This window comes from Centruroides sculpturatus, unplaced genomic scaffold (assembly GCF_000671375.1).
Source record: "Centruroides sculpturatus isolate CEXI.00-Female unplaced genomic scaffold, Cexi_2.0 scaffold425, whole genome shotgun sequence".
In the NCBI taxonomy this organism is placed as follows: Eukaryota; Metazoa; Arthropoda; class Arachnida; order Scorpiones; family Buthidae; genus Centruroides; species Centruroides sculpturatus.
Window position 1 is genome coordinate 302,627 of NW_019384549.1, and position 26,143 is coordinate 328,769.

The 26,143-nt window shown below is 26.8% G+C and overlaps 1 protein-coding gene across 5 annotated transcripts in view; it reads left to right on the forward strand.

The window, feature by feature from the left end:
- Positions 1–803: 803 nt before the first annotated feature.
- LOC111623612 (TRPL translocation defect protein 14-like) overlaps positions 804–26,143 on the forward strand; it is a 35,143-nt gene continuing 9,803 nt past the window's right edge. The window contains exons 1-8 of one of the 5 annotated variants that reach the window (XM_023366249.1): positions 804–1,006; positions 10,381–10,448; positions 19,261–19,298; positions 19,709–19,746; positions 19,824–19,871; positions 20,178–20,306; positions 22,301–22,395; positions 22,743–22,847. In XM_023366249.1, coding sequence (XP_023222017.1) covers positions 940–1,006; positions 10,381–10,448; positions 19,261–19,298; positions 19,709–19,746; positions 19,824–19,871; positions 20,178–20,306; positions 22,301–22,395; positions 22,743–22,847 — 588 coding nt within the window. In that variant the 5' untranslated portion in view covers positions 804–939. Of the gene's footprint in view, positions 1,007–10,380; positions 10,449–16,131; positions 16,200–19,260; positions 19,299–19,708; positions 19,747–19,823; positions 19,872–20,177; positions 20,307–22,300; positions 22,396–22,742; positions 22,848–26,143 lie in introns of those variants that run through there. The other 4 variants (XM_023366250.1, XM_023366251.1, XM_023366252.1 and 1 more) reach the window with 4 other exon arrangements.

Here is a 26,143-nt window from a genome sequence, read left to right on the forward strand (position 1 = left end):
AATATAATATTAGAAATGACAAAGACAAATTTTCTTTTTCACTTTTAACTGTTTCTGCCATAAGATTCTGTGGACACTAAGCGGGCCTTTTATTTTATACCTATCGCTGGTTCGGCCAGGCCACATAATGGGGGCAATCGGGTATTGAGAGATAGGGCCCGATATATCTAGATAGAACGCTCGTAAAAAATTCCCGAGAGTTTCTTGCTCGAATTCCATCTCGGATCCTTAAAATGGTAGGCTGAGCGGGATGTCAACCAAAAGATTGCAAATAATTATGAATATTCTGTAACACGAACGAATGCAAGATTCATAATCACACGGATTTTTTGCAAATATATATAACTCGTAACGAAGCTACAGTTATGAAATTCAATTTAGGGACAAGATATTCGAAGTTCGTCATGTCAAGTCGGTTGCCGGTTGCCGATTGTACGCGCGTTACGTGTGATTCGAGTTTCCGATTGCCTTCAATTTACGACAAAAATTTTTTTCTTTAATTTTAAATTTAGATCAGTTTTAAATCCTTTCCATCACAATTTTATTTTCCTACTGCGCAGCTTCGTCTTCCTAGAAAACACAACAATATGGCCGAGTGGATTATTATCGTCTTTCCGTAAGAAGGTCCGTCGTATTAATCAAAACGTAAAAGTTCATAAATTAAACTTTTTATTCCCTATTTTAACATAAAATTAAATATTTATTTATTAAAAAAATATTAAAATATTTAAACGAATTTTTAAAAATTTTAAAGTATTTTTTTTTTACAATATTGGGCGGATTTTTGGAGAATTTTCAGTGTGAGAAGTCGATGATAGGTGGCAGTTCTTTTTGCTGTTCGATTCGCAATTAGATGCCATGGTAGCACGTTGTGATTGTGGTAGATAATAAAAGCCGGTTGATCATTATCTCAATATATCAATTATTTAAACCTTCTAAATGAGTAAAATGACTCAAGATTTCGAGAAGAAAGAACGAATTGTATACAAACTCGTCCTGACTGGGGGTAAGACTTATTTTATTTCATTATTTCTCTATATAAAGCCAATAGCAAAGACGTAAACCTGTCTAAAGCGGAAACTTGCCTAAGCGGAAGAATTCTTCGAAACGGAGCGGTTTTCTACGTAATAAAGAAAAAAAAGACTGTTCGAGACGGAAATCTGCCAAAACGGAAAAATTCGGTAAAACCTGTGTAAAGCGGAACCTGAATTAAACGGAAATATGCCCATACGAAAAAATATTCTAAACGGAGGCGGTTTTTTTTATGTAAAGAACGAAAAACTGTTTAAAACGGAAACTTGCCAATACATAGCAAAACCTGTGTAAAGCGGAATCGCACGTTTTTTTTCCGGTTTCCGTTTCGAACGGGTTTTTTCTTTTAACGTAGAAAATTTCGAAGAATTTTTTTTCCATTTACGCAGGTTTCCGTTTTATTCAGGTTTCGTTTTACACAGGTTTACTGTACTTTCAAAATTACTCATTAGAGTTATGTAAATGAAGTGGTGATTTTATTCCATTTATAATACTTTGTAAGGAAACAGTAATTCTGGCTCCTTATCCACTTCCAATAAAGAATTGCCAATTCAGCATGTGTTACTACTGATTGATCGTAAGAGTAGGTACTGAGTAACGGTTTGAGGATTTTAAAGGAGCCTTTGCAGGTTTTATTTTAATAATAGGAACAAATTTTATCGGTAAACTTTGGGAATTTCATATAAAGACGTATTAAGTAACACTAGAAAGTCACTCGTATGGTGGAAAGTATTGGCAGTGTCCTTGAGTTAAAAATTGATGAAAACTATAAAGTGCAAGACTATTAACTTTTTGGGTCGATAATTTTTACTTATTTATTAACTGAAGACACGAAATAATGCTTGCCATTTTCATAATAATAAAATGTTATATTTAATATATAATTTTTTTTATGTTATTGCTACTTACAAGTTAGTACGAAGTATTTTGTTCTCTAACCGACATCAACTGTTCGTATGATGAAATAATTTCGTTTGAAGATTAATTTGTCAATACAAATTATATTATTGCGTATGTAAACGATAAATTTGTAAACCCGATTTTTATTAAATTAGCCTTATCGTAGCCCGATAATACAGTAGATCATTAGCATTTATAACAATTAAATTAGATTTGTTTGGAGTGAAAGATGAAATATAAAATCCTGCCATTCGTATTTGACTATTGTAAAGAATACATTTATTAAAATTATTCTGACTGTCCTATTCTTTTTCTTGTTAAGAGAATTTTATATAATTTATTAATTGATTAGTTTATTAAGAGAGAAATTATTTTTGCATTCATTCCAGAAATATATATATATATTACTTTCTATATTTCTAATAATAAATATAGGTATAAGATAGCACATTCTCTGTGTTTATAAATAAATATATCAATAAAATTTGACACTAGAGTTTGTGGTTAATAATACTTTTATTTCATTATATCGCAAACTTCATTTTGCTATTGTATTCATAGTACTGTACATCGTTGCATCTATATTTATAAACTAAACTGAAAAGTAAAAATGTATATGTAACTGTAGGTGTTCGCAGCATCTACAGTAATTTCGGTTGCGTTCATAAGAATATATTTGTATTAAATAAGAATTAACAACTTTCTTTTACTATTTTATTTAGTCTCGTTTATATTTATAACTTAAATGAAGGAAACATTATTTAAATGGTCGGCAAAATCTGTTAACTTCTTATTCTATCAGAAAATATTCTCAAGAATAAATTAAATGAGCATGTGATAATGAACAATCATTTTTAAAAAACAGTAAAGAAGTATACGCTTATAATTGCGGTTATGTAGTTATATTTAAAATTACGACTATTTTGAGATTTTCAAATTAAATATAAAGTATTTGTTAAAGAAATTAGCTAACTTATAATTCAACAGATTCTTTAAAAATTTATAATTTATTATTAACACACATAAAAATAATAATTTATTACAAAATTTTTAAAACTTGCAATATTTTATTATTTAGACTACCGTGCTTTTTTTTATTATATTAAAAATACTTGTCTAAAATTCTAAGTTAAATGAAAAATTTTAAGCTTCGATTATATAATACAGTCGACCCCCCCCATAACACTGTTGATAATTCCGTTTTATATGAATTTCATGTTGTACGAGTCACTTAGATTTTACAAATACGTGTACCGGGCTGTAAACGGCTCACGTATTTGTAAAATCTAAGTGACTCGTACAACATGGAATTCATATAAACCGGAATTATCAACAGTGTTATAGGGGGTTGACTGTGTAAAATTTTATGTTATGTTAGTTAAAAAAATGATTATTTTTCTTTTTAGTATTTAAATTTATATTTTCAATATGAAGAAAACTTAATAATTAAATAATGTATCTATTAACTATTGCAAAAGCAATTTTAATAGAAGAAAACAAAAATCTTGCGTAATTGTTTCAAAATATAAATCTGTCAAATTGTAAGTTACAAAATGATAAAATTTAAAAATAAAAACATAAAATTATATAATTTAAAAGAAATTACTGTTGTAATTAATGACAAAAAAAGAATAATTTAAGAGCCATTCAAGTCTGACTGCTTAAGAATTTGAATTACAGTAGTTTTAATCTTATATAAACGTTTGAAATAAAGTATGATTTTTTAATATTTTGATAGCTTTAAAATTTCGATTTATATTTTTTTAATGTAATAAAGGAATAAAGCATGTCTGATATCTATAATTTAAATTATTAGAAATGTTTGTTTACGTATTAGAATGTAAAATATATTTTAAAAGTATACAACTTATCCAGCCGTTTCGAAAATATTGATTTGTAATAAAATAAGTCATTTATCATTATGGAGTATGAATATATTTATACATATTGTCGCATAGATTAAAGGTGAACAACAATAACAAGTCATTGGTAAATACAAAGGGATGTTTATTAACCCACAGAACGTACTATGCAGCACACGGTACAAGTAAAACTGATCCTTAACCTGATAGCTCATGGTTTTATAGCACGAGGGAACATTCTCGAAATATGCAAATGATAGTGAATTAACGTGTGCTCTTGAATCTTTGAGAAAGGACACAGGTTCGAACCGGAGACCTTCCAATTCATAGACAGAAATGATAACCACTGCATCATGGCGCTTGGAAAAAGTGAACTGTGACAATATTAAAAGTAAAATGTAATGATTTGCTATATAAAGCACTATCGTAAGATATTTTACGGAAATCAATTGCATAATGTTACCTGAGTAAAGTGGAAATTTTTGGCTTGATGGCAAGTAAATTCTAAATCATAATTAATGCTGTTAACTTCGGATTTTGATTGTGGCCAACTTGAATTAGTTTATCATTTTTCTCCATAGTTTTTGTTAAGAGAATGTTTTCATTTTCTGGAAAGTAGCTGAAACAATATATTACTGATGTTTCTTCTTAACAATTAGGAGAGTTAATGTGTTTCTGCAGGAATAATAAATATTTTAAAAATACATTATTTTTGGGAATGGTCATGTACTTAAAATTTAAAAAAAGTTATTTAATAAAGTTAATTTGATGCTTCATTTTTGTATACATAAATTATCAAACAATTGTGTCAAATATTTTAAAGAAACCAATATCATTTGGAAACTTTTTGTCCTGCTTAATTCTTCAAAATAGCCAAAATTCAATACAGTACTATATTTCTGATGTGGAATAACAAAAATTAATTTCTAAGGGCAATTATTCTTGCACATGACGTAAAAACAGTTTTTAAATAGAAGCTGAAAAGTTCTATGTTAATTCCTTAACTATCATTAGACCAGTGTCACAAACTGGCAGTCTGTGGGCTGGATACGACCATTAAGGCTTTGTATCCATCCTGTGGCCTTGATTTCTTTTCTGGAAATAAATGCTTAACATCTTGCAGGGATTAAAACAGAAAAAATTCAAACATCTAACTGTTTACGTAAATCGTAAAGGCCTTGCAACAAAAGGGTCTTTGTTAGATTTTTTTAAATTACAGTATGTTTAGGTTTACCAAGTAGTATTGAATATGGCCTGCATCTGATATACTGTACATGAATTTGACTGGCCCTTTGCTGTGTTTAAGTATGAGATCCCTGGGTTAGCCTGTTAACTAGTACATGATACATCCTTAGAAATAGTACTCACAAATGTATTTTAATTGTCCTGAGTTTTTGCACAGATTATTTTTTCTCTCTGCACCATACATGTGTATTGTTGTTTTTAACATATCTTCAAAACATATAAAACTAACTTTCTCATATAAAACTGAACTTACTTTCTCTTCCTTTAGAAGCAAAAATAAGTTGAACACATGTTGAGGGAAACAGTAATAAGAGCTATAACACTTAAATATTTCTCTTTCTGCATTAATAATAAAACGTAATAGTCGTGCCATCATATGTAGTTTTTGATGGATTTTACTATACAATAATAATAATTTATATTTATTAGTTTTTGTTTAGTAGTAAGAAATTCCAAAAAATGTTTTAAGTAAATACAGTGCAGGTTATTTCTTCAGAATATCTCAAGAATAAAGTAAAATGTTAAAAACTACATCTTCTATCCACTATTCCTTATCATAATGTCCTTATCAGTATCCTTACCAAAATTATCATTTATGATAAGGAATAAAGGATTTAAAAATTTATTTTTGTGGTGTACAGTATTATTATTAAATATAATGTTATACAATTCTTTCAAATATTTAAATATTCATTATCAATTTTAAAGGATGTGTGTATGATATGATAAATGAAATCATAATTTTAATTCATCAGTCATAGTTATAGTATTTTCTCCTTATTAAAGAATTATTATGAACTAATTCTGGCAATGATTAAATTTTAATTTAATCCCTGCCAGAATTTTCATATTTAAGTTTTTAAAAATAAGTATTTGTAGGGAGAAAAATACGTCGTCATTAATTATGCAATTCAATATTTGCATGTTCTTTACTGTTATTTATAGAAACTTTTAGTATTAAATTTTTTTTAAACTAAGAATTATAAAGAATTATTGCTGATAAACAAATTAATTAGTTTATTTAATTTATCAGTAAAAAAGTATTTTATTTTTTTAAACTTGTCTATATATATAATATAATATCTGCAGTGAATAAATATGGCAACAAAAATATTGCTTATAAAATGACTTTTGTTTTCATGAATTATTTTCATTAGCCAAATAAGTAAACAAATGAACAGTTTTAAACCTGGATTTTATGACAGCAAACTTTGCAGCGAGCTTATAGGCATGTTGCAAGATTTTCTGATACCCAGCAATTAATTTACATAATTAGGTATCAAGTGTGTCATGCACACTAAAGTAAACCAGTTAGGATGCCAGCTTTGAAAAAAGATCAGAAACTATTGTTTAAATTAGTCCTGTAATTTTACTTTATTACTAAGTTGGCTGTAATAGAAAGAACTAAATTTCTATTTTAAATTGAATTTATGTTGTCACTATATCCAGCATTGAAAATAGTCCATTATTTAGAATATATTTTCGAAATTTGATGAAATGATCTTATCGTTTCTAAATTACAATATAAAACGTCCTGAATAATGTTTTTGATGACTTAATGTACTAGTCATACTTTAAGATAGAATTTGGATGATAAAACAATTAGCTAGATTATTTCATTGCTTTAAATAAGGTTGTTTTTTTTTTCTTTTTATAGTTAAAATGCACCTGTAATTCTCTTTTATTTAAAAAATATATTATGTAATATTTAAACAGCAGTATGTTATTATTGCACAGTACAGTATAGCATATTCTTTTAATTAGTATAAACTGTTTCTGTATATGTAAAGACTTCTTACAACAATATTCCTGTATTATTATGAAAGTCATTAAGGATTGCTAAATCATTTTGTAGACAGCACTAGAAAAAAATATATTTTGTATAACCTGTTGAGTAAATGTTCATATTGCTGCTACCCCTATCATTACTGTAATTATTACTTTCACAAACAAGTATTTTCATTGATATCCTTATAGGTACAATATGAGTTTAGTAATTAGCATCCAACAATCCAGAATACACAGTAATCTGGAATCCTCCGAAAAGTTGCCGATAATTCTAGCTTTTGTTAATCGTATGTATATACTGCACATCTATAACATAAATATTTTATGCACATTAATCACTGTGAATGTTGATTTTGTACAATAATATGTTTGTTTTATAATGCCTTTATACCAATCTTAACATTTATAATCTTGCATTGTATCATCTTCAAGCTGAGCTTGAGCAAACAAATTGAAGTATATAGTAGTGTCTGCAATATTTAGATCACATATAACTTATTGAATTTTTGAAAATACAAAATGCCTAATAAGCTGGCAGTTTCAATATTACAGAATCACTCTAGTCTCATAAATGCTAGATTAAAGAACTTCTACTATACATGACAAATTAGCCTGTAAAGTTTCAGAAACTTTTAGTATGTGTATTTACTATTGTCATAAATGTAATGAGACTATTTAGACTCATGAAAAAACATCTGTCAAATTTACGGTAACCATTTAAAAATAAACAAGATACATGCTAGCTTCTGTTTTTGACTTGAAACTACTGTATTATCAGAAAGATAAAGTCATATCTATCAAATGTTATACAGATAGTATTATCCAGTATATACATTTTTTTTGTGTTCAGATTAAATATATTCTGAATGACACATTTTATTTGAAATATTTTCTAGTTTCTGTTAATATATTTTAAATTTAAGAACTTAATATTAATTTATTTTAATAGAAATAAAGAAAAACAAGAGTTAAACCTGACTTTCTAATCTTAAATTTATTTATTTATATAAATTATCTTTATATGAAAACTTATGAATTAATCAAATTAAAAACTTTAGAAGCTTGTTAAAAAATTAGAAAAAATTCATAAAATATTTTTCAATAGACTGAATTTGTTTTATGTATATTTTTTAATGTTTGAACACTTGAAAAATTTATTTTTAATCCCAAAAATATCAAATTTACGTAAGGTTTTTAATACAAAGCAAAAACTTTGTATCTAAAATTTAAAGGATATATTAGATTTCATGTGATTTTCTGTTTCATTCCAGTAGGTATTAGACTTTTTTTTATTTTTTTATTTTTACTGCAGTTTAGATAAAATATGATAGTAATCAAAGACTAAATTATAAACTCCTGGTAATAATCATAGACAACATATAGTATTATCTGTTGAAACTAAAACCTTGAAATATACAACAAGTTCCTGTAAAACATATAATAATCTTTTAATGAGAATAAAAATAATGATGATAGAAATCATAATACTTTATGGCATTTGTAAACAGTAAACTAAGTTATAGATTAATAATTGAATAATAAATCTAGATTCATTGGAACATAACTCGGCTACTTAAATAAAGTAATCTGAACTAAAGGTAAGAGATTAAATTGCCATCTTGATTCCAGCATTATCATTTGAATTTATAAGCTTTAATATATTGTAATATTTTTACAAAAATTTCATAATTTTTAAATTTAACAAAGAAAATCCTTTGACTTGTCTTAAATATAAAAAGTATACAGTCTTTGTTAAGTAAATTACAGTTTTTTATAAACATTAATTCATCTTTATAAATAGCATACATTCCACTTTTATAAGTTTACAAGAAACTTTTCTTATAAATTTTATATTTTAAATATGTTGCGAAAGTTTTAAATTATTTTACTATAAATTTTATTTATATACATCTGTAATAAATGGCATACAATAATAATTCTATACGAAGGACATTATCGTGTATTATGTTACATTCATTTGGGTAATTGTCAAATTATGAATCCAGTAATAACATGTTATGTAGATAATCATTATATAAAGTCAAATCTCTGATTTCATTGAATTTAAAAAATATATATGAATTTGGGCTATTATTTTGTCATTTTAACTGTCTTTTTAAAAAAATTATTACATTAAATTGATTTTATTTTGCTAACAATTTTCTGATGAAAAAATAGTAAATAACACAAACAACTCAACCTAATTTTAATCAAACCAAATGAACTTCTGAAATTATTGGATTACTTTTGGGCTAACTTAATAATTAATTAATTTGACTAGACGTAGGCAGTTAAGCTGCCATCTCGTATTAATGTCAATAATTATAATACAATTAATTTAGAAATTACTGGAAGAAAAGAATCATCGCAGTGTGGGATTCAAACCTGCAACTCCCACTTACTATATGGAAGCAGGAGCTTCATCTGGCTTACTAATTAATATGATATTAATTACTATTAAGTACCTGAAGAATTGGAAAAATATATTCTACATAAATTATTAAATGAAACTACGTCTTTTTATTAATTGCACGTCCAGTTTTATTGTTTTTGCTTCAAATAGTGAACAGCAAATTGGATATGCAATTAATAAACATTAAATGATTGAAAGTAAATATTTAATTACTAAGTCCAAAAAATATTTGTTTTATTCGTAGTTAATAAACAAACAAAAATAAAAATCTTTCCAAACACTTTCAAGGAAATTTAAACTCTTTCAAGGACTTAATTTCCTTGAAAGGATCCAAGAAAATTTTCAGGAGAAAACCAGTTTTTAGAATATAAATTTAAAAATTTAAAACTATTCCAAATCCCATCAATATTTGAAAGATGTTATCTTTCTGAAAGCAGTTCTATCATTGTCATACTCTGTTGAAAAAATCCTTTTAACTTAAAATTATATACAATTTTTTGAGTTGAATAGAAGTATTAGTTTTTATCCATTAAAACAGTCAAAATACAATTAATAAAATTGTAAGAGATAATAGTCATTCTATTATATGTAACTCAATAACGTTTTATATGTAATTTTAAATGAGAGCATAAAAATTATTTTTCCAACATATCTCCATTTGCACACACTGTCGGAGTCATCAGGCACGGCACCCGATAATACAGTTAAGTAAACAAGCCGATGACGTAGCCCATTTCATTTGAACAGAAAGATAACATCTTTTGAATATTGATGGGAATTAGAATTAAAGTATCCTAATTCCCATCAATATTCAAATTTGTATTCTTAAAATATGGACTTATTTTCATCTTAAAATATATCCTGTTTTATTGATACCATTAATTAAAGCAGTATGTATTTTTGATTTATTACATTAAATTTGAGTTTTCTTCTTGACTTTTTATATATTGGAGAACTATTTTGACTGTGATACAAATCAAAAGTGAGAGTTTCTTTTAACGAATCTTAATTTAAGGGTGGAAAAGTATTGTAATGTGTGAGATCATTGCAATCTGATTACGTTGTTTTGAAAAATTACATAAAATTAACTTTATTTTGTCAATTACTTATTATTATTAATATTTTTTTATTATATTTTAGGGCCATGTAGCGGAAAGACAACAGGTCAAGCTAGATTATGTACTTTTTTTGAAAATCTTGGATGGAAGGTATGGTGAATGTTTTGTAAAAATTAAAACTTACTAATACTTTCTTCAGTGTATTAGCCAAACTTGTGAGGTATTTATTGTTTATTACATCATTCACAGGAATATTTTTCTCTTGTTTTAAATTTTAAATATTTGATTTTTAAATTTATTTGTTTAATTTTTTTAATTTTTAATATTTCAGATTTTTATTAGAGTAATTACTTTAATTAAAATTATGTTATCATAATATTATAATTATATAATTATTTTTAATGATTGGAATGAAATTCAATATTTATTAAATATTAATAGAAGAATTGTTTGAATTAATATAAATATTTTATTTTCAAAAGCTCATATCTTAAATTTAAATTATGACTGGAAGAGAATTTAATGGTTATAAAATATTAAAAGAAATCTGAATTTGAGTAAACTTTAATATTTTTTTAAAAAATCTGAAATTCTTAATAATGAAAAGTAAATTGTATAAAACCTCGTTACTCTTATTTAATTTAATTCTTGGTAGGTCTTTGTTAAGCTTGAGTAACGTGAGATTGCGTATCTTAAGAGAGCCATGAAAGCCGAGACCTTAAAGTTGAATGGATTGTGTAAAACTGCAGAATGCAAAACTGGGTGATGTTCAGATTTCCGTCTAAATCACTTGCACTATGTCTAAATCAGTCTTTAAGTCTTCAAAAGATATTCAATATATGATTTACTGTCTATGGAATGAAAACATCATCAGCATATTTGGAGTAAATAATTATCTCATTCAAGAACTTGAGTAGTTTGGAACATTCCAATTTGTAAAACGAGCTTGTAAGTTGGGAAATCTGTTGGAACTTCTTACTTTGCAGGTAAACTGTTGTTAGATCTGAGGGAGAAGGGTCTTTTATCAGTTCATTAAGATGGAGCTGCATATCCGTGCATTGCATAATGTGCGCATGACAACAGATTTAAAAATGTATGTGATTAGAAGGTAAATTTTTAAGGATGCACCGATTAATCGGTAAGTAATCGGTAATCGGCCGTATCGGCCACTTTGCCGATTAATCGGTATCGGTCATTTCCCCGATTAATCGGTTTTTATAATCGGCCAATTTTGCATTTTGATATTTTTGTTAGAATGTTACGTATAATGCTAGTAATAAAAAATAATAAATTTCTGTTATTTATTTATTATATGACGAACTAAATATTAAAAAAAATTTACAATTCAAATTATTCCTTTTATCAATACATATTATAAGATACAATATAAACTATTCAAAACGATATCTTTTATTTAAAGTTTAAACTTTAAAGATATAAAACAAATAAAAATTTAGTATTCAAACTGTAAAACCCTTAAATTGTAATGCAAAAACATGAGAATTTCACCATTTTCAGGGCATAACCTATTTCTTGCCGGCTCATAAATGTTACCTCCAGTGCTGAAAATTCTTTCACTTTCAATGGAAGATGCTGGGGCACTTAAATATTTCATAGCTATTNAAATATGTTGCGAAAGTTTTAAATTATTTTACTATAAATTTTATTTATATACATCTGTAATAAATGGCATACAATAATAATTCTATACGAAGGACATTATCGTGTATTATGTTACATTCATTTGGGTAATTGTCAAATTATGAATCCAGTAATAACATGTTATGTAGATAATCATTATATAAAGTCAAATCTCTGATTTCATTGAATTTAAAAAAATATATATGAATTTGGGCTATTATTTTGTCATTTTAACTGTCTTTTTAAAAAAATTATTACATTAAATTGATTTTATTTTGCTAACAATTTTCTGATGAAAAAATAGTAAATAACACAAACAACTCAACCTAATTTTAATCAAACCAAATGAACTTCTGAAATTATTGGATTACTTTTGGGCTAACTTAATAATTAATTAATTTGACTAGACGTAGGCAGTTAAGCTGCCATCTCGTATTAATGTCAATAATTATAATACAATTAATTTAGAAATTACTGGAAGAAAAGAATCATCGCAGTGTGGGATTCAAACCTGCAACTCCCACTTACTATATGGAAGCAGGAGCTTCATCTGGCTTACTAATTAATATGATATTAATTACTATTAAGTACCTGAAGAATTGGAAAAATATATTCTATATAAATTATTAAATGAAACTACGTCTTTTTATTAATTGCACGTCCAGTTTTATTGTTTTTGCTTCAAATAGTGAACAGCAAATTGGATATGCAATTAATAAACATTAAATGATTGAAAGTAAATATTTAATTACTAAGTCCAAAAAATATTTGTTTTATTCGTAGTTAATAAACAAACAAAAATAAAAATCTTTCCAAACACTTTCAAGGAAATTTAAACTCTTTCAAGGACTTAATTTCCTTGAAAGGATCCAAGAAAATTTTCAGGAGAAAACCAGTTTTTAGAATATAAATTTAAAAATTTAAAACTATTCCAAATCCCATCAATATTTGAAAGATGTTATCTTTCTGAAAGCAGTTCTATCATTGTCATACTCTGTTGAAAAAATCCTTTTAACTTAAAATTATATACAATTTTTTGAGTTGAATAGAAGTATTAGTTTTTATCCATTAAAACAGTCAAAATACAATTAATAAAATTGTAAGAGATAATAGTCATTCTATTATATGTAACTCAATAACGTTTTATATGTAATTTTAAATGAGAGCATAAAAATTATTTTTCCAACATATCTCCATTTGCACACACTGTCGGAGTCATCAGGCACGGCACCCGATAATACAGTTAAGTAAACAAGCCGATGACGTAGCCCATTTCATTTGAACAGAAAGATAACATCTTTTGAATATTGATGGGAATTAGAATTAAAGTATCCTAATTCCCATCAATATTCAAATTTGTATTCTTAAAATATGGACTTATTTTCATCTTAAAATATATCCTGTTTTATTGATACCATTAATTAAAGCAGTATGTATTTTTGATTTATTACATTAAATTTGAGTTTTCTTCTTGACTTTTTATATATTGGAGAACTATTTTGACTGTGATACAAATCAAAAGTGAGAGTTTCTTTTAACGAATCTTAATTTAAGGGTGGAAAAGTATTGTAATGTGTGAGATCATTGCAATCTGATTACGTTGTTTTGAAAAATTACATAAAATTAACTTTATTTTGTCAATTACTTATTATTATTAATATTTTTTTATTATATTTTAGGGCCATGTAGCGGAAAGACAACAGGTCAAGCTAGATTATGTACTTTTTTTGAAAATCTTGGATGGAAGGTATGGTGAATGTTTTGTAAAAATTAAAACTTACTAATACTTTCTTCAGTGTATTAGCCAAACTTGTGAGGTATTTATTGTTTATTACATCATTCACAGGAATATTTTTCTCTTGTTTTAAATTTTAAATATTTGATTTTTAAATTTATTTGTTTAATTTTTTTAATTTTTAATATTTCAGATTTTTATTAGAGTAATTACTTTAATTAAAATTATGTTATCATAATATTATAATTATATAATTATTTTTAATGATTGGAATGAAATTCAATATTTATTAAATATTAATAGAAGAATTGTTTGAATTAATATAAATATTTTATTTTCAAAAGCTCATATCTTAAATTTAAATTATGACTGGAAGAGAATTTAATGGTTATAAAATATTAAAAGAAATCTGAATTTGAGTAAACTTTAATATTTTTTTAAAAAATCTGAAATTCTTAATAATGAAAAGTAAATTGTATAAAACCTCGTTACTCTTATTTAATTTAATTCTTGGTAGGTCTTTGTTAAGCTTGAGTAACGTGAGATTGCGTATCTTAAGAGAGCCATGAAAGCCGAGACCTTAAAGTTGAATGGATTGTGTAAAACTGCAGAATGCAAAACTGGGTGATGTTCAGATTTCCGTCTAAATCACTTGCACTATGTCTAAATCAGTCTTTAAGTCTTCAAAAGATATTCAATATATGATTTACTGTCTATGGAATGAAAACATCATCAGCATATTTGGAGTAAATAATTATCTCATTCAAGAACTCGAGTAGTTTGGAACATTCCAATTTGTAAAACGAGCTTGTAAGTTGGGAAATCTGTTGGAACTTCTTACTTTGCAGGTAAACTGTTGTTAGATCTGAGGGAGAAGGGTCTTTTATCAGTTCATTAAGATGGAGCTGCATATCCGTGCATTGCATAATGTGCGCATGACAACAGATTTAAAAATGTATGTGATTAGAAGGTAAATTTTTAAGGATGCACCGATTAATCGGTAAGTAATCGGTAATCGGCCGTATCGGCCACTTTGCCGATTAATCGGTATCGGTCATTTCCCCAATTAATCGGTTTTTATAATCGGCCAATTTTGCATTTTGATATTTTTGTTAGAATGTTACGTATAATGCTAGTAATAAAAAATAATAAATTTCTGTTATTTATTTATTATATGACGAACTAAATAAGGCAGTTAAGCTGCCATCTCGTATTAATGTCAATAATTATAATACAATTAATTTAGAAATTACTGGAAGAAAAGAATCAGCGCAGTGTGGGATTCAAACCTGCAACTCCCACTTACTATATGGAAGCAGGAGCTTCATCTGGCTTACTAATTAATATGATATTAATTACTATTAAGTACCTGAAGAATTGGAAAAATATATTCTATATAAATTATTAAATGAAACTACGTCTTTTTATTAATTGCACGTCCAGTTTTATTGTTTTTGCTTCAAATAGTGAACAGCAAATTGGATATGCAATTAATAAACATTAAATGATTGAAAGTAAATATTTAATTACTAAGTCCAAAAAATATTTGTTTTATTCGTAGTTAATAAACAAACAAAAATAAAAATCTTTCCAAACACTTTCAAGGAAATTTAAACTCTTTCAAGGACTTAATTTCCTTGAAAGGATCCAAGAAAATTTTCAGGAGAAAACCAGTTTTTAGAATATAAATTTAAAAATTTTAAACTATTCCAAATCCCATCAATATTTGAAAGATGTTATCTTTCTGAAAGCAGTTCTATCATTGTCATACTCTGTTGAAAAAATCCTTTTAACTTAAAATTATATACAATTTTTTGAGTTGAATAGAAGTATTAGTTTTTATCCATTAAAACAGTCAAAATACAATTAATAAAATTGTAAGAGATAATAGTCATTCTATTATATGTAACTCAATAACGTTTTATATGTAATTTTAAATGAGAGCATAAAAATTATTTTTCCAACATATCTCCATTTGCACACACTGTCGGAGTCATCAGGCACGGCACCCGATAATACAGTTAAGTAAACAAGCCGATGACGTAGCCCATTTCATTTGAACAGAAAGATAACATCTTTTGAATATTGATGGGAATTAGAATTAAAGTATCCTAATTCCCATCAATATTCAAATTTGTATTCTTAAAATATGGACTTATTTTCATCTTAAAATATATCCTGTTTTATTGATACCATTAATTAAAGCAGTATGTATTTTTGATTTATTACATTAAATTTGAGTTTTCTTCTTGACTTTTTATATATTGGAGAACTATTTTGACTGTGATACAAATCAAAAGTGAGAGTTTCTTTTAACGAATCTTAATTTAAGGGTGGAAAAGTATTGTAATGTGTGAGATCATTGCAATCTGATTACGTTGTTTTGAAAAATTACATAAAATTAACTTTATTTTGTCAATTACTTATTATTATTAATATTTTTTTATTATATTTTAGGGCCATGTAGCGGAAAGACAACAGGTCAAGCTAGATTATGTACTTTTTTTGAAAATCTTGGATGGAAGGTATGGTGAATGTTTTGTAAAAATTAAAACTTACTAATACTTTCTTCAGTGTATTAGCCAAACTTGTGAGGTATTTATTGTTTATTACATCATTCACAGGAATATTTTTCTCTTGTTTTAAATTTTAAATATTTGATTTTTAAATTTATTTGTTTAATTTTTTTAATTTTTAATATTTCAGATTTTTATTAGAGTAATTACTTTAATTAAAATTATGTTATCATAATATTATAATTATATAATTATTTTTAATGATTGGAATGAAATTCAATATTTATTAAATATTAATAGAAGAATTGTTTGAATTAATATAAATATTTTATTTTCAAAAGCTCATATCTTAAATTTAAATTATGACTGGAAGAGAATTTAATGGTTATAAAATATTAAAAGAAATCTGAATTTGAGTAAACTTTAATATTTTTTTAAAAAATCTGAAATTCTTAATAATGAAAAGTAAATTGTATAAAACCTCGTTACTCTTATTTAATTTAATTCTTGGTAGGTCTTTGTTAAGCTTGAGTAACGTGAGATTGCGTATCTTAAGAGAGCCATGAAAGCCGAGACCTTAAAGTTGAATGGATTGTGTAAAACTGCAGAATGCAAAACTGGGTGATGTTCAGATTTCCGTCTAAATCACTTGCACTATNCCTGGCACAAATTGCACTTGAAAACTTCTCGTTTTTATCTTTCTTAAAAAATTTCCAAGCAATACTAGAAGCCATGAGGGGTTTGGATTTAAATACAATTTTCCGATGACGACTTATCACAAGACACTCAAGCCGCGTGTCTCCAGGGACCAAGCAATATACGATTTGACTCTAGTCATAAAATGTATTGCGTTTGCCTGAAAACTTGTCATATGATATCAAGCATTTAACGATTTTTTCGGTCTTCATATGTTGGATTCTAAATAAGGTTATGTTTTTTGAATGATTTCTTAAGCTTTATTTTATTTATTTACCGATTTTATGGTCCCATCGCGTTGCGAAACGTTAAAACTGCAATTCCGGTTCGTTTATTACCGTTAAATCGGTCCCCAGTGTTTACAAAGCTATAATTAAGTCTAACACGTGTACATCATCTTTCCAGAACATTAGCTGAAACTAAATCTTAAATATTTGTAAATAATAAAAAGTAAATAGCGTGTATCGCACCGGGAAGCCGACGTTACGACAGCACGTGTAAATTGACACTCCATTGTCATAATCACAACTTTGAACGTAAACATCTCGGGTTCTATTGTAGCTAGAATGATGCGGTTTGTTTTATTAGACACAGAAATACTTCAGCTTTTTAAACAATGTCGAAGGTTCCACGCGTCAACAATTAAGTGTTGAGATTTATCTTAGAAACTTTCCCAAACAAAGGAAGAGATTGTTGATTTTGCGATGATATTCGACCATCTCTTGTTTACTTGACCCGTGGGAGATGGAAATACCAGACAGAGAAAAATGGGTTTTTTCCACGTTATAATTAACCGTATAATTAACTCCAGGATCTCATACTATTAACGCAATAAATTATTAACACTAATCGGCCGATTAATCGGTATCGGCCGATAATACGTGGCCGATTAATCGGTAATCGGCCATTTTGCTTATCGGTGCATCCTTATAAATTTTCCTGTTTGAAGATTTGACAAACATTTCGCTATTTGAATTTCCTGATGACGAAGACCTTAGGAGTTGGTAAAAAACATTAGAAAAGTGATAATTTTGACTACAGTCGACCCCCCTGTAAGATTGTTGATTTTTCCGTTTTATCTGAATTACATGTTGTACGAGTCACTTAGATTTTACAAATATGTGAGCCGTTCACAGCCTGGCACATGTATTTGTAAAATCTAAGTGACTCGTACAACATGGAATTCATATAAAACGGAAAAATCAACAATCTTATAGGGGGGTCGACTTGTATTACTAATTTAAGACTAATTTTCAAGGTTAGTGAGATTTTATGTAAAACTGTGCATAATAAAATTTTCTATTCAACACTATTATTATTTATTGTTCCTATAAGGGTTATATACGATGCCTTTATTAACATTGCTTTTGATTTGCAACATAATTAACAATTAGCTTTATTCCTATACAAAATAATAAATTCTTTATTGCATGGTTAGTAAAAGAAAGTATTAACGCATGTATTTTTATGTGAATTATTGTAACTTAAAAACTATGGCTTGTATGTGTATTTTAACCAGTCTTTTAATCGTGCAATCAGTTATACAGGTCAGTTTTTCGTCATCAGATAATTGATTTTTAAAGTTAAAAATAACTTAATTGCTAGGCTACAATTGAAAAATTCGAATTAAATTGAAATAGAAGGGGAAAAAAAAGACATTCTGTACTTGAACTATTGATATATTAAACTTTTATAGTATTTTTTTTTAAATTAAAATTGAAAATATGAGCTTTTGATTTAATTAATGGTTTTTTTTTTTTTCATTTGTTGTTGTTGTTTGAATAGTCTTTTAATTTAAAAAACATTTTTCTAATTTCTAAGTATTATGATTTGTTGATTGTATTCATCCCAGTATTATTGTGCTTGTTAAAGATAAAATTTTGTGTATATTTTAATTTATTGAATATTTTCTTTACATACGAAGGGTTCGAGTGTGAAAGGCGGTAACTCACATGAACCTAATTTTCAGGAAGGACAAATAAATATCTTTTACAGTACAAAAAAAAAGGGCAAAATTATTGATTTCTGATATGGCTTTGACTTCCATCTACAAGTGTAAATTGACACTTCTGATCATTTTACAAGGTAGAGGAGCCTGTTTGTAAGGATAATTCACTTTCTGGGTCATCACTGCCTTATATGCTCAAGCCTTTTGTATGATATATTTTCAGAGAAGCAGAAAATGTCTTTTTTTGAGTAAAAAATGTTTATTTTAAATTCTTTAAACAGTGTAATAGATCCATGTATTACCTCGTAAAGGATCGATATTATGTGGAATAATTTCTGACTATTTATCTTAACAAATAATGTAAACATTCCTATCTAGATGTTTTCAAGAGTTTTGATTCTATAAGATCTTTTTCCTTCATCTTAGGTATACCGGGTACCAGAAGCTGCTACGATACTTTTAGGGTAAAGGTGTCTAGTCACTATTTCATAATGTATATAAGAATAGATATTTTTCCCAGTTTGTTCTTGGAATAAATTAAAGTTTATTATCTTGTTTTTAGACAAAATTTTAATCCTAACGCTTACGATAAGTCTAGAATATTAAGCGGTATTTCCGTAAAAGTACGAAATACCCATACATAGATATTAATGTAATACGAAATTTTCAAAATAACACATTACATGATTATTTTATTTTATTTTTAAAATGTTGGGATGATAAAATATTATCAAATATAAATTTCCAAATCTCTTTCTGTTTTTATATGAAATCTAAAACATTAAAAGTTGAAAAAATAATTGAAATGTGTGTATTATTTACTTTTATTCAAGTTCAATTAACTTAAAATGAATTTTTTTATTTATTTATTTAGAGGGGGCGTCAGATTCCTCGATCTGTCCGAAAGTCAAGGTAGTTTAGCTTTCGTAATGAGCTTTTTAATATTTGAAAAATAATAAAATTTAAAAAAGTTGTTTGTGTACTTCCAGTTGGTGATTTCCACTCTGCAAATCTTGAAAAATATTTAAATATTACTTGTAGGTTCTTCAGTAAAAACTTTATTTTCTGAAAAGATTGAAAAGGAAAATTAATTTTTCTTTTCATTTTTAAATATTAAGAGTTTTATTTAATAACTGCATTAATTGGAATTCGTATAAAACAACTTTTCTTGTAATTTAAGTTAAGCTAATTTGATTCTTTGTCGTTAAATTTTATGGATAAGTCACATTACTAACCCTACTGTACAAAAGACTCGTCTTAAGAAAATTCTTAAGTTAATATCGAAAGTCTTTCAAGACGTACACATAATAATTCTAATATCCATTTTTATAACAAAATTTTAGCGGAGAAGTTTCAAGAAAATTTGCTAAAAACTATGATGGCAATGGAGGAGACGTATTTTGCACTGGCCGAATCTTCTGACAGGAACACGCTCGTCATCTGCGACAGAGGAACGATGGACGCTTCTGCCTGTAAGGATTCCATAACAAGAATCTTAGTTTTAATGTATTTGTGTATTTGCTTCTTGCATTTGTCTTAACAAAAAATGAATGCATATGACAGAGATTTTAGCATTTCAGCTTAAGATATTTTGCTGTATTGTAATCCTTCTAAATAACAGTAATTCACTCAAAATGAAACGTGCACACAGTCTTTGAAATAATAATTTTTATTGTGGAGGGAAAAATCTTTATTATTTATAATATTCCATAATTTTTTGAAGATATTAAAAGCTTATTGAATAGTTAATCCAGTTGGGATGTAATATTTAGATAGTGCACAATATTCTTTCTGTAACTATTGTTCAGTAAGCTTCTAAGTAGATTTTTAGGTGCATAATGTACAGTCATTTACTAATACATTTAATGCCTGTTTTAAAAATAATCAAATTTTGTATACTGATGTACAAATAAAGTATAGCATAAATTTGATTATTTGTAGACCTTAATAGACAGTTCTGACAATTGAACTGACAGAATCAATTTATTGCTTTTCACAAATATGCATGACAAATATGGAATATAATTTCTTTGTTAATATTATGATCCTTGAGATATTTCAAGTTTATTAATGGAACAAATTTTATCTGATTTTGCAAATAATAAATTTAATATCCGATCCATTCTTAGTGTGAGTAATAATATAGATAACTGTAGACATTATATACAATTTTATGTATACCTTTTACATATGCGGCGGCATAAGTGTAGCCATTAAATTTTTCTTACATCAATTCTTAAATTATGGATTTTGCTTAATGTTTAATTTGATATCATCTTTGAATCCAACTTTATCTTATAAATGAAACGAAAGAATTTTGTACAAAATAATTATCTTCCATCCAGCATTAAGTTATAAAAAATATAGAAAAATTGTCTTAGAAGTTATCTAATATTCAATGGTACAAGTACAACTTATATGGTAATTAAAGGTGAATGTGTGTGTAAAGAAATAATAAAGTCACCTTTGTGCTGAATTTTTTTCTTCTTTTGACTAAGGAGTTAAAATATTTATGCTACTTAAATACCAGTAATAATTTTTAAAGTTTTAAATTTATATGAAATGAATATTTATTTTTGCTAGATAACAATTTTAAATGTATTTGTCTTTGCCCACACAGATTTTGCAAGCAAACCCCATTTATATTCAGTATTTCAACAACCATAGTAATTGTTATATAACACCTACTGCTGAGAATGATGAGAATTGCCAAGAATCAAACAAACTATTTTCAATTTGATAAATTTTCTGGAACGTTTACAATTGTTCTATAGGCGAACCAATATGCAATAACAAATTCAAATTTAAAACGGTTTGAACATTTTTAAAATCGAAATNTGTTTGTTTAATAATAATTGTATGAAATAATAATACAGAATATGGTAAGGCTTTTTATTAAAATTTAATTTATAAGTACTGTTATTGATTTAATTTTATTGAAAGTTAAGATTTGTACACACATCTTGAAGATTTTGTATAACATCATTTCTGCAATATACTAGAGTATTTACAATTTAAAATCGAAAAGTATAGAGGGTGTCCCATAAGTCTGGAACCATAGGAGTTACATTGGTCATTACTTTTTTACAGGTAAAGCATGATGCCAAGTAAGGAGGAATGAATTTCATTTATTTTGATGGTAGAGACACAGTGTATGAGGAGTTACTAAGGATTTTAATAGGCTCCATCTGGATGTAGCCTGTTAAACTCTGACAACTCTCCGGTTGCTGGCCCTGCCGATGAAAATTTACTCTTCTTACTCAGCACCATTCTTTTCTCATAAACCAAAAAAAAAAAGCACATAACTCTCTCGATTTGAGCATAAATCTACCAAAAATTATTATTATGTACTAAAGAATGTGAGCATGTTTCATTTCTATCTGATTTTTGCCACAAAATGCAGCTTAAGATAGCTATAAATTGTCTAAGCTTTATAAATGAATTAACTCATGAAATGTTTTTACAGTTATTAGCAAGGAATCTTGGGAGAAGATATTGAAAACCTATGGTTGGAATCCTGTGGAGATGAGGGATAATCGCTACAATCACATCATTCACTTGGTAGATTTTTACCTTTGAAAAAATCTGAGTTTTTTTTTTTGAAATTCTTGTTGTAAATTGACAATATTACTTGGGTTTTTTTATTTTTTTGTTGTTGAATACACTAAAAAGTCAATATATCCCTAAGACAAAGTATTATAAACATATGATCACAGTAATAATTATATTATTGTCTGTCTACTTATAATAATTGTGCTAATCAGCAGTGCATTTCTGTTATAACTATTATGCAAAAGCAATTAATGAACTTTAATATTCTTAAAGCTTGCTTAAGTTTTCAGATTAATAGTTTGTTTTTTTTTTTTATAAATAAATAAGTTTTACGTGATTAATATAAATTCCATTAGGTATCTTGCGCGAATGGTGCCGAAGAATTTTATACTTTAGAAGATAATCAATGCAGAACAGAAGGGCTCGAACTTGCTAGAGAAAGAGATAGAAGAGCTGCTGAAGTAAGTTGAATATTTTATAAGAGATTTTTTGATATAAAGTAAAAATTGATTACTTTTCCATTTTGTTTAATGCATGGGGAACACACATTAATCATATACAAGATTATTGAATTTTTAAGAATTACATGTTTGAATCAATTGAGATTAAAATGCTTTAAAAAATAAAAAATACAATATAAATTTTCTTTGTTTGTTCAATATTTTAAACCATATAATTATAATTATACAGTATACAGAATATTATCTATCTTTCGTATAAAGTATAGGATAGGATGTTGAATATTTGATTGACTAGAACAAACAGCAATCGAGTTTCAAGGTCAGTCATTAGCTAACATTAGGTAGTTATAAATATCCATTGTCCTTGAAAGAGAGATTTTATTTTTATAGTTAGTTGGACACTTACCTGTCTCTGTTGGCTTTATTGATTCATTAGCAGTTTTCATATATTGCTGAGATATTGCCTTTTTATGGATTCTTCTACATTAAATCTTACCATCTTAAAGTATAGAGAATGAAATCTGACAAAACGGGTTGATAATCTAGACAAGTTTTTTACTAACTTAATATATTTTGTATTACAGAGATACTTCTAAAACACTTTAAAGTAATAAAATGTGTATTAAAAATGAGGTTTAAATGTACTGATTTAAGTATTTTGTTTCAAAGTAATTTTCAAATTTTTGCTTTATTTGATCTAATCGAATAAATTTTAAATCTAGTAATATCATATGAATAAATAAAAATATTTAAAACAATGGAGTCAGAATATTCTAATCTTACTTAATTGTACTGTAAGTGAGTACACGAAAATTTGGATTTTCCTTCTTACCTGACTCATGGAGGCGTGAAACCTTCTGAACTCTAAACCATTTGCTAAATGAAATAGAATTAGAATAAAAAGTTAAAAAAGCAAGCTAGTTTTTCCTTTGAGAGAGAGTATTTTTTTATTACAACTTATCTCCAAAGTCTCTCATTCAAAGGAAAAACTGGTTTGGTTTTTTTAACTTTTTATTCTAATTCTATTTCATTTAGCAAATGGTTTAGATTTCAGAAGGTTTCACACCTCCGTAAGTCAGATAAGAAGGAAAATCCGAATTTTCATGTACTCACTTAAGTACAACTAAGTAAGACTAGTAATATATCAGTTTGAACTAATAACATAGAAAATAAAATTAAAATTGTTATGTACAGTATTTGTATGATAAGACCTGGAAAAAACAATGTTTATAGATGAAGTGAGGAGCTGTTATGAAAGTGAAATAAACCTCAAATAAATAATTGCTACAGTTTAAACATTAATTTATAAACCATGTGTCTAGCCAGAGGTGTTAGAATAATCCTTCATTTTCGGGTTAAGCACAGGATTTAATTGGGTCTAAAATATTTAAGAGTATTCTACCAAAGAATATTTACTCTTTATATCAGGCTAAATACAGTTTTCCTGAAAGTAGGAAAAAATAAGTGGTGTAGATGCATAAAATATATATATATTTTTTATTTTAACTATAAATGAAAATAATTTTATAAAATAACAAACTGGAAAAAAGTACATAATACATTGAATGTTAGACAAAAATTTTAAATGGTACTATTAATTTTAAATTTTCCTCTTGAAGTTATCCAAATTATAACCAAATAAGTTATTTCTTTAAAGCATAACATACTACATTTAAACATAATTTCGATCATAAAAGTAAAAGTAATGTTATATAACTTTTACGTCACCTATGTTTTGTAATCAAATGATACGACAGGATTCTTATCGGGTCAATTTAATGGCTTTTCTTCCAAAAGATTCTAAATAAATTCAACACAAGATAGCAGCTTAACTGCCTATCTATAAACCAAATTACTTGGTATTTTAATAATTAATTAAACACTATTTTAGACCAATAAGAATTTCAGTTGTATCATTTGATTATTAACATATGTTGGGTTTGGTTTTGTGTGCAATTGATTTGATTTATAAAAGAATTTGTAATTTGAATATCCCACATAAGAAAAATTTAAAATAGGCAACAATTTTAAATACATCTTTTAACATTCTTTCATTAATTTACTACAGTTTATTAGATTATATAATAATAATTCCTATTTTATGTCTGTATCTTCATTTATACTTATCTAAAATTTTAAAAATTTCATAAACCTTGCATACATTTCCATACTTGTATATTTGAATAAAATTTTCTAATTGATCTGTAAATACAGTTTCTATATTGCCAAATAAAATTGCGGGCAATACTAAATAATAATACTTAGAATTTTCTATCGTTATTGTCTTAAAATATTTTTATTACTTCAAATACGTGAGTGTCATATTTTTCACAAATATAAAATTACCTAAGCCAGAGATTATACAACCAATTCAAGAATTTGTACAGATCACTTTACTTGTAGATGATGTAACAAACATTTTAAATAAAATAAATTGTCATCATTCTGATTATTGCCAGAAAAGCAGCACATTTAGAAATCCTTTTTTTTTTCTTTGAGTAAATGGAAATATATCATGTTTCATTTTATTTGGGCGATAGTTTTTGAAGTCATCGTGCAATTTTGATGTCGGATAACATAATTTACATGTAATAGAGAAAAATTTTATTTAAAAAAAGTCCGGCAACGAGTTGTGTAACTTTCCTGGCAACAACATTTAAAACTGCATGTGACACCATCTGTTATATTTTATTTAAAAAACTTTGCCATTTTATTATTTATTATTATTTTTTTTCTTTTTCTTTTCTTGATGTTTCAAGATTCAGAATCTAAGGATGTAAAAATCTTACGGGGTTCTTTCTTGACTGATCAGCATACTTTCCCTGTTTGTGAAGTTTGCTGACAAGGTGTGATTGTCTGGACAGATGAGGGGTCGAGAAGGTCATGTGGTGTGCTTTGGACACTGAGTCAGAATTACTATTTACAATTTGATTGTTTAATTCACGGGTTCCCAACCTATGGGTCGCAACCCAGAAGGAAGTCGCAACGGGTTTTCTGTGGGGTTGCCAACTTATGCAGTAAACTAAAAAAAATTTTCACTATAATGCAATATTTATTTTTAATGGTGTCTTGAAGTTTGAATAATTTCATATATTTTTTAAAACTTAAAATAAGTGTAATCTGGGTACGCTATTCTGTCACAGTTGATTGAAACATGTGTTGAGAGTTTTGAGAGGAATAAATTAAATGTTGAGAATGACATGAGGTTGGCGTTAACAAAATCTCACCCGTGAATTTTGAGGCTAGTTAATAATACATGCAATTTCAACCATCTCATTAAATTAATTATTAAACAT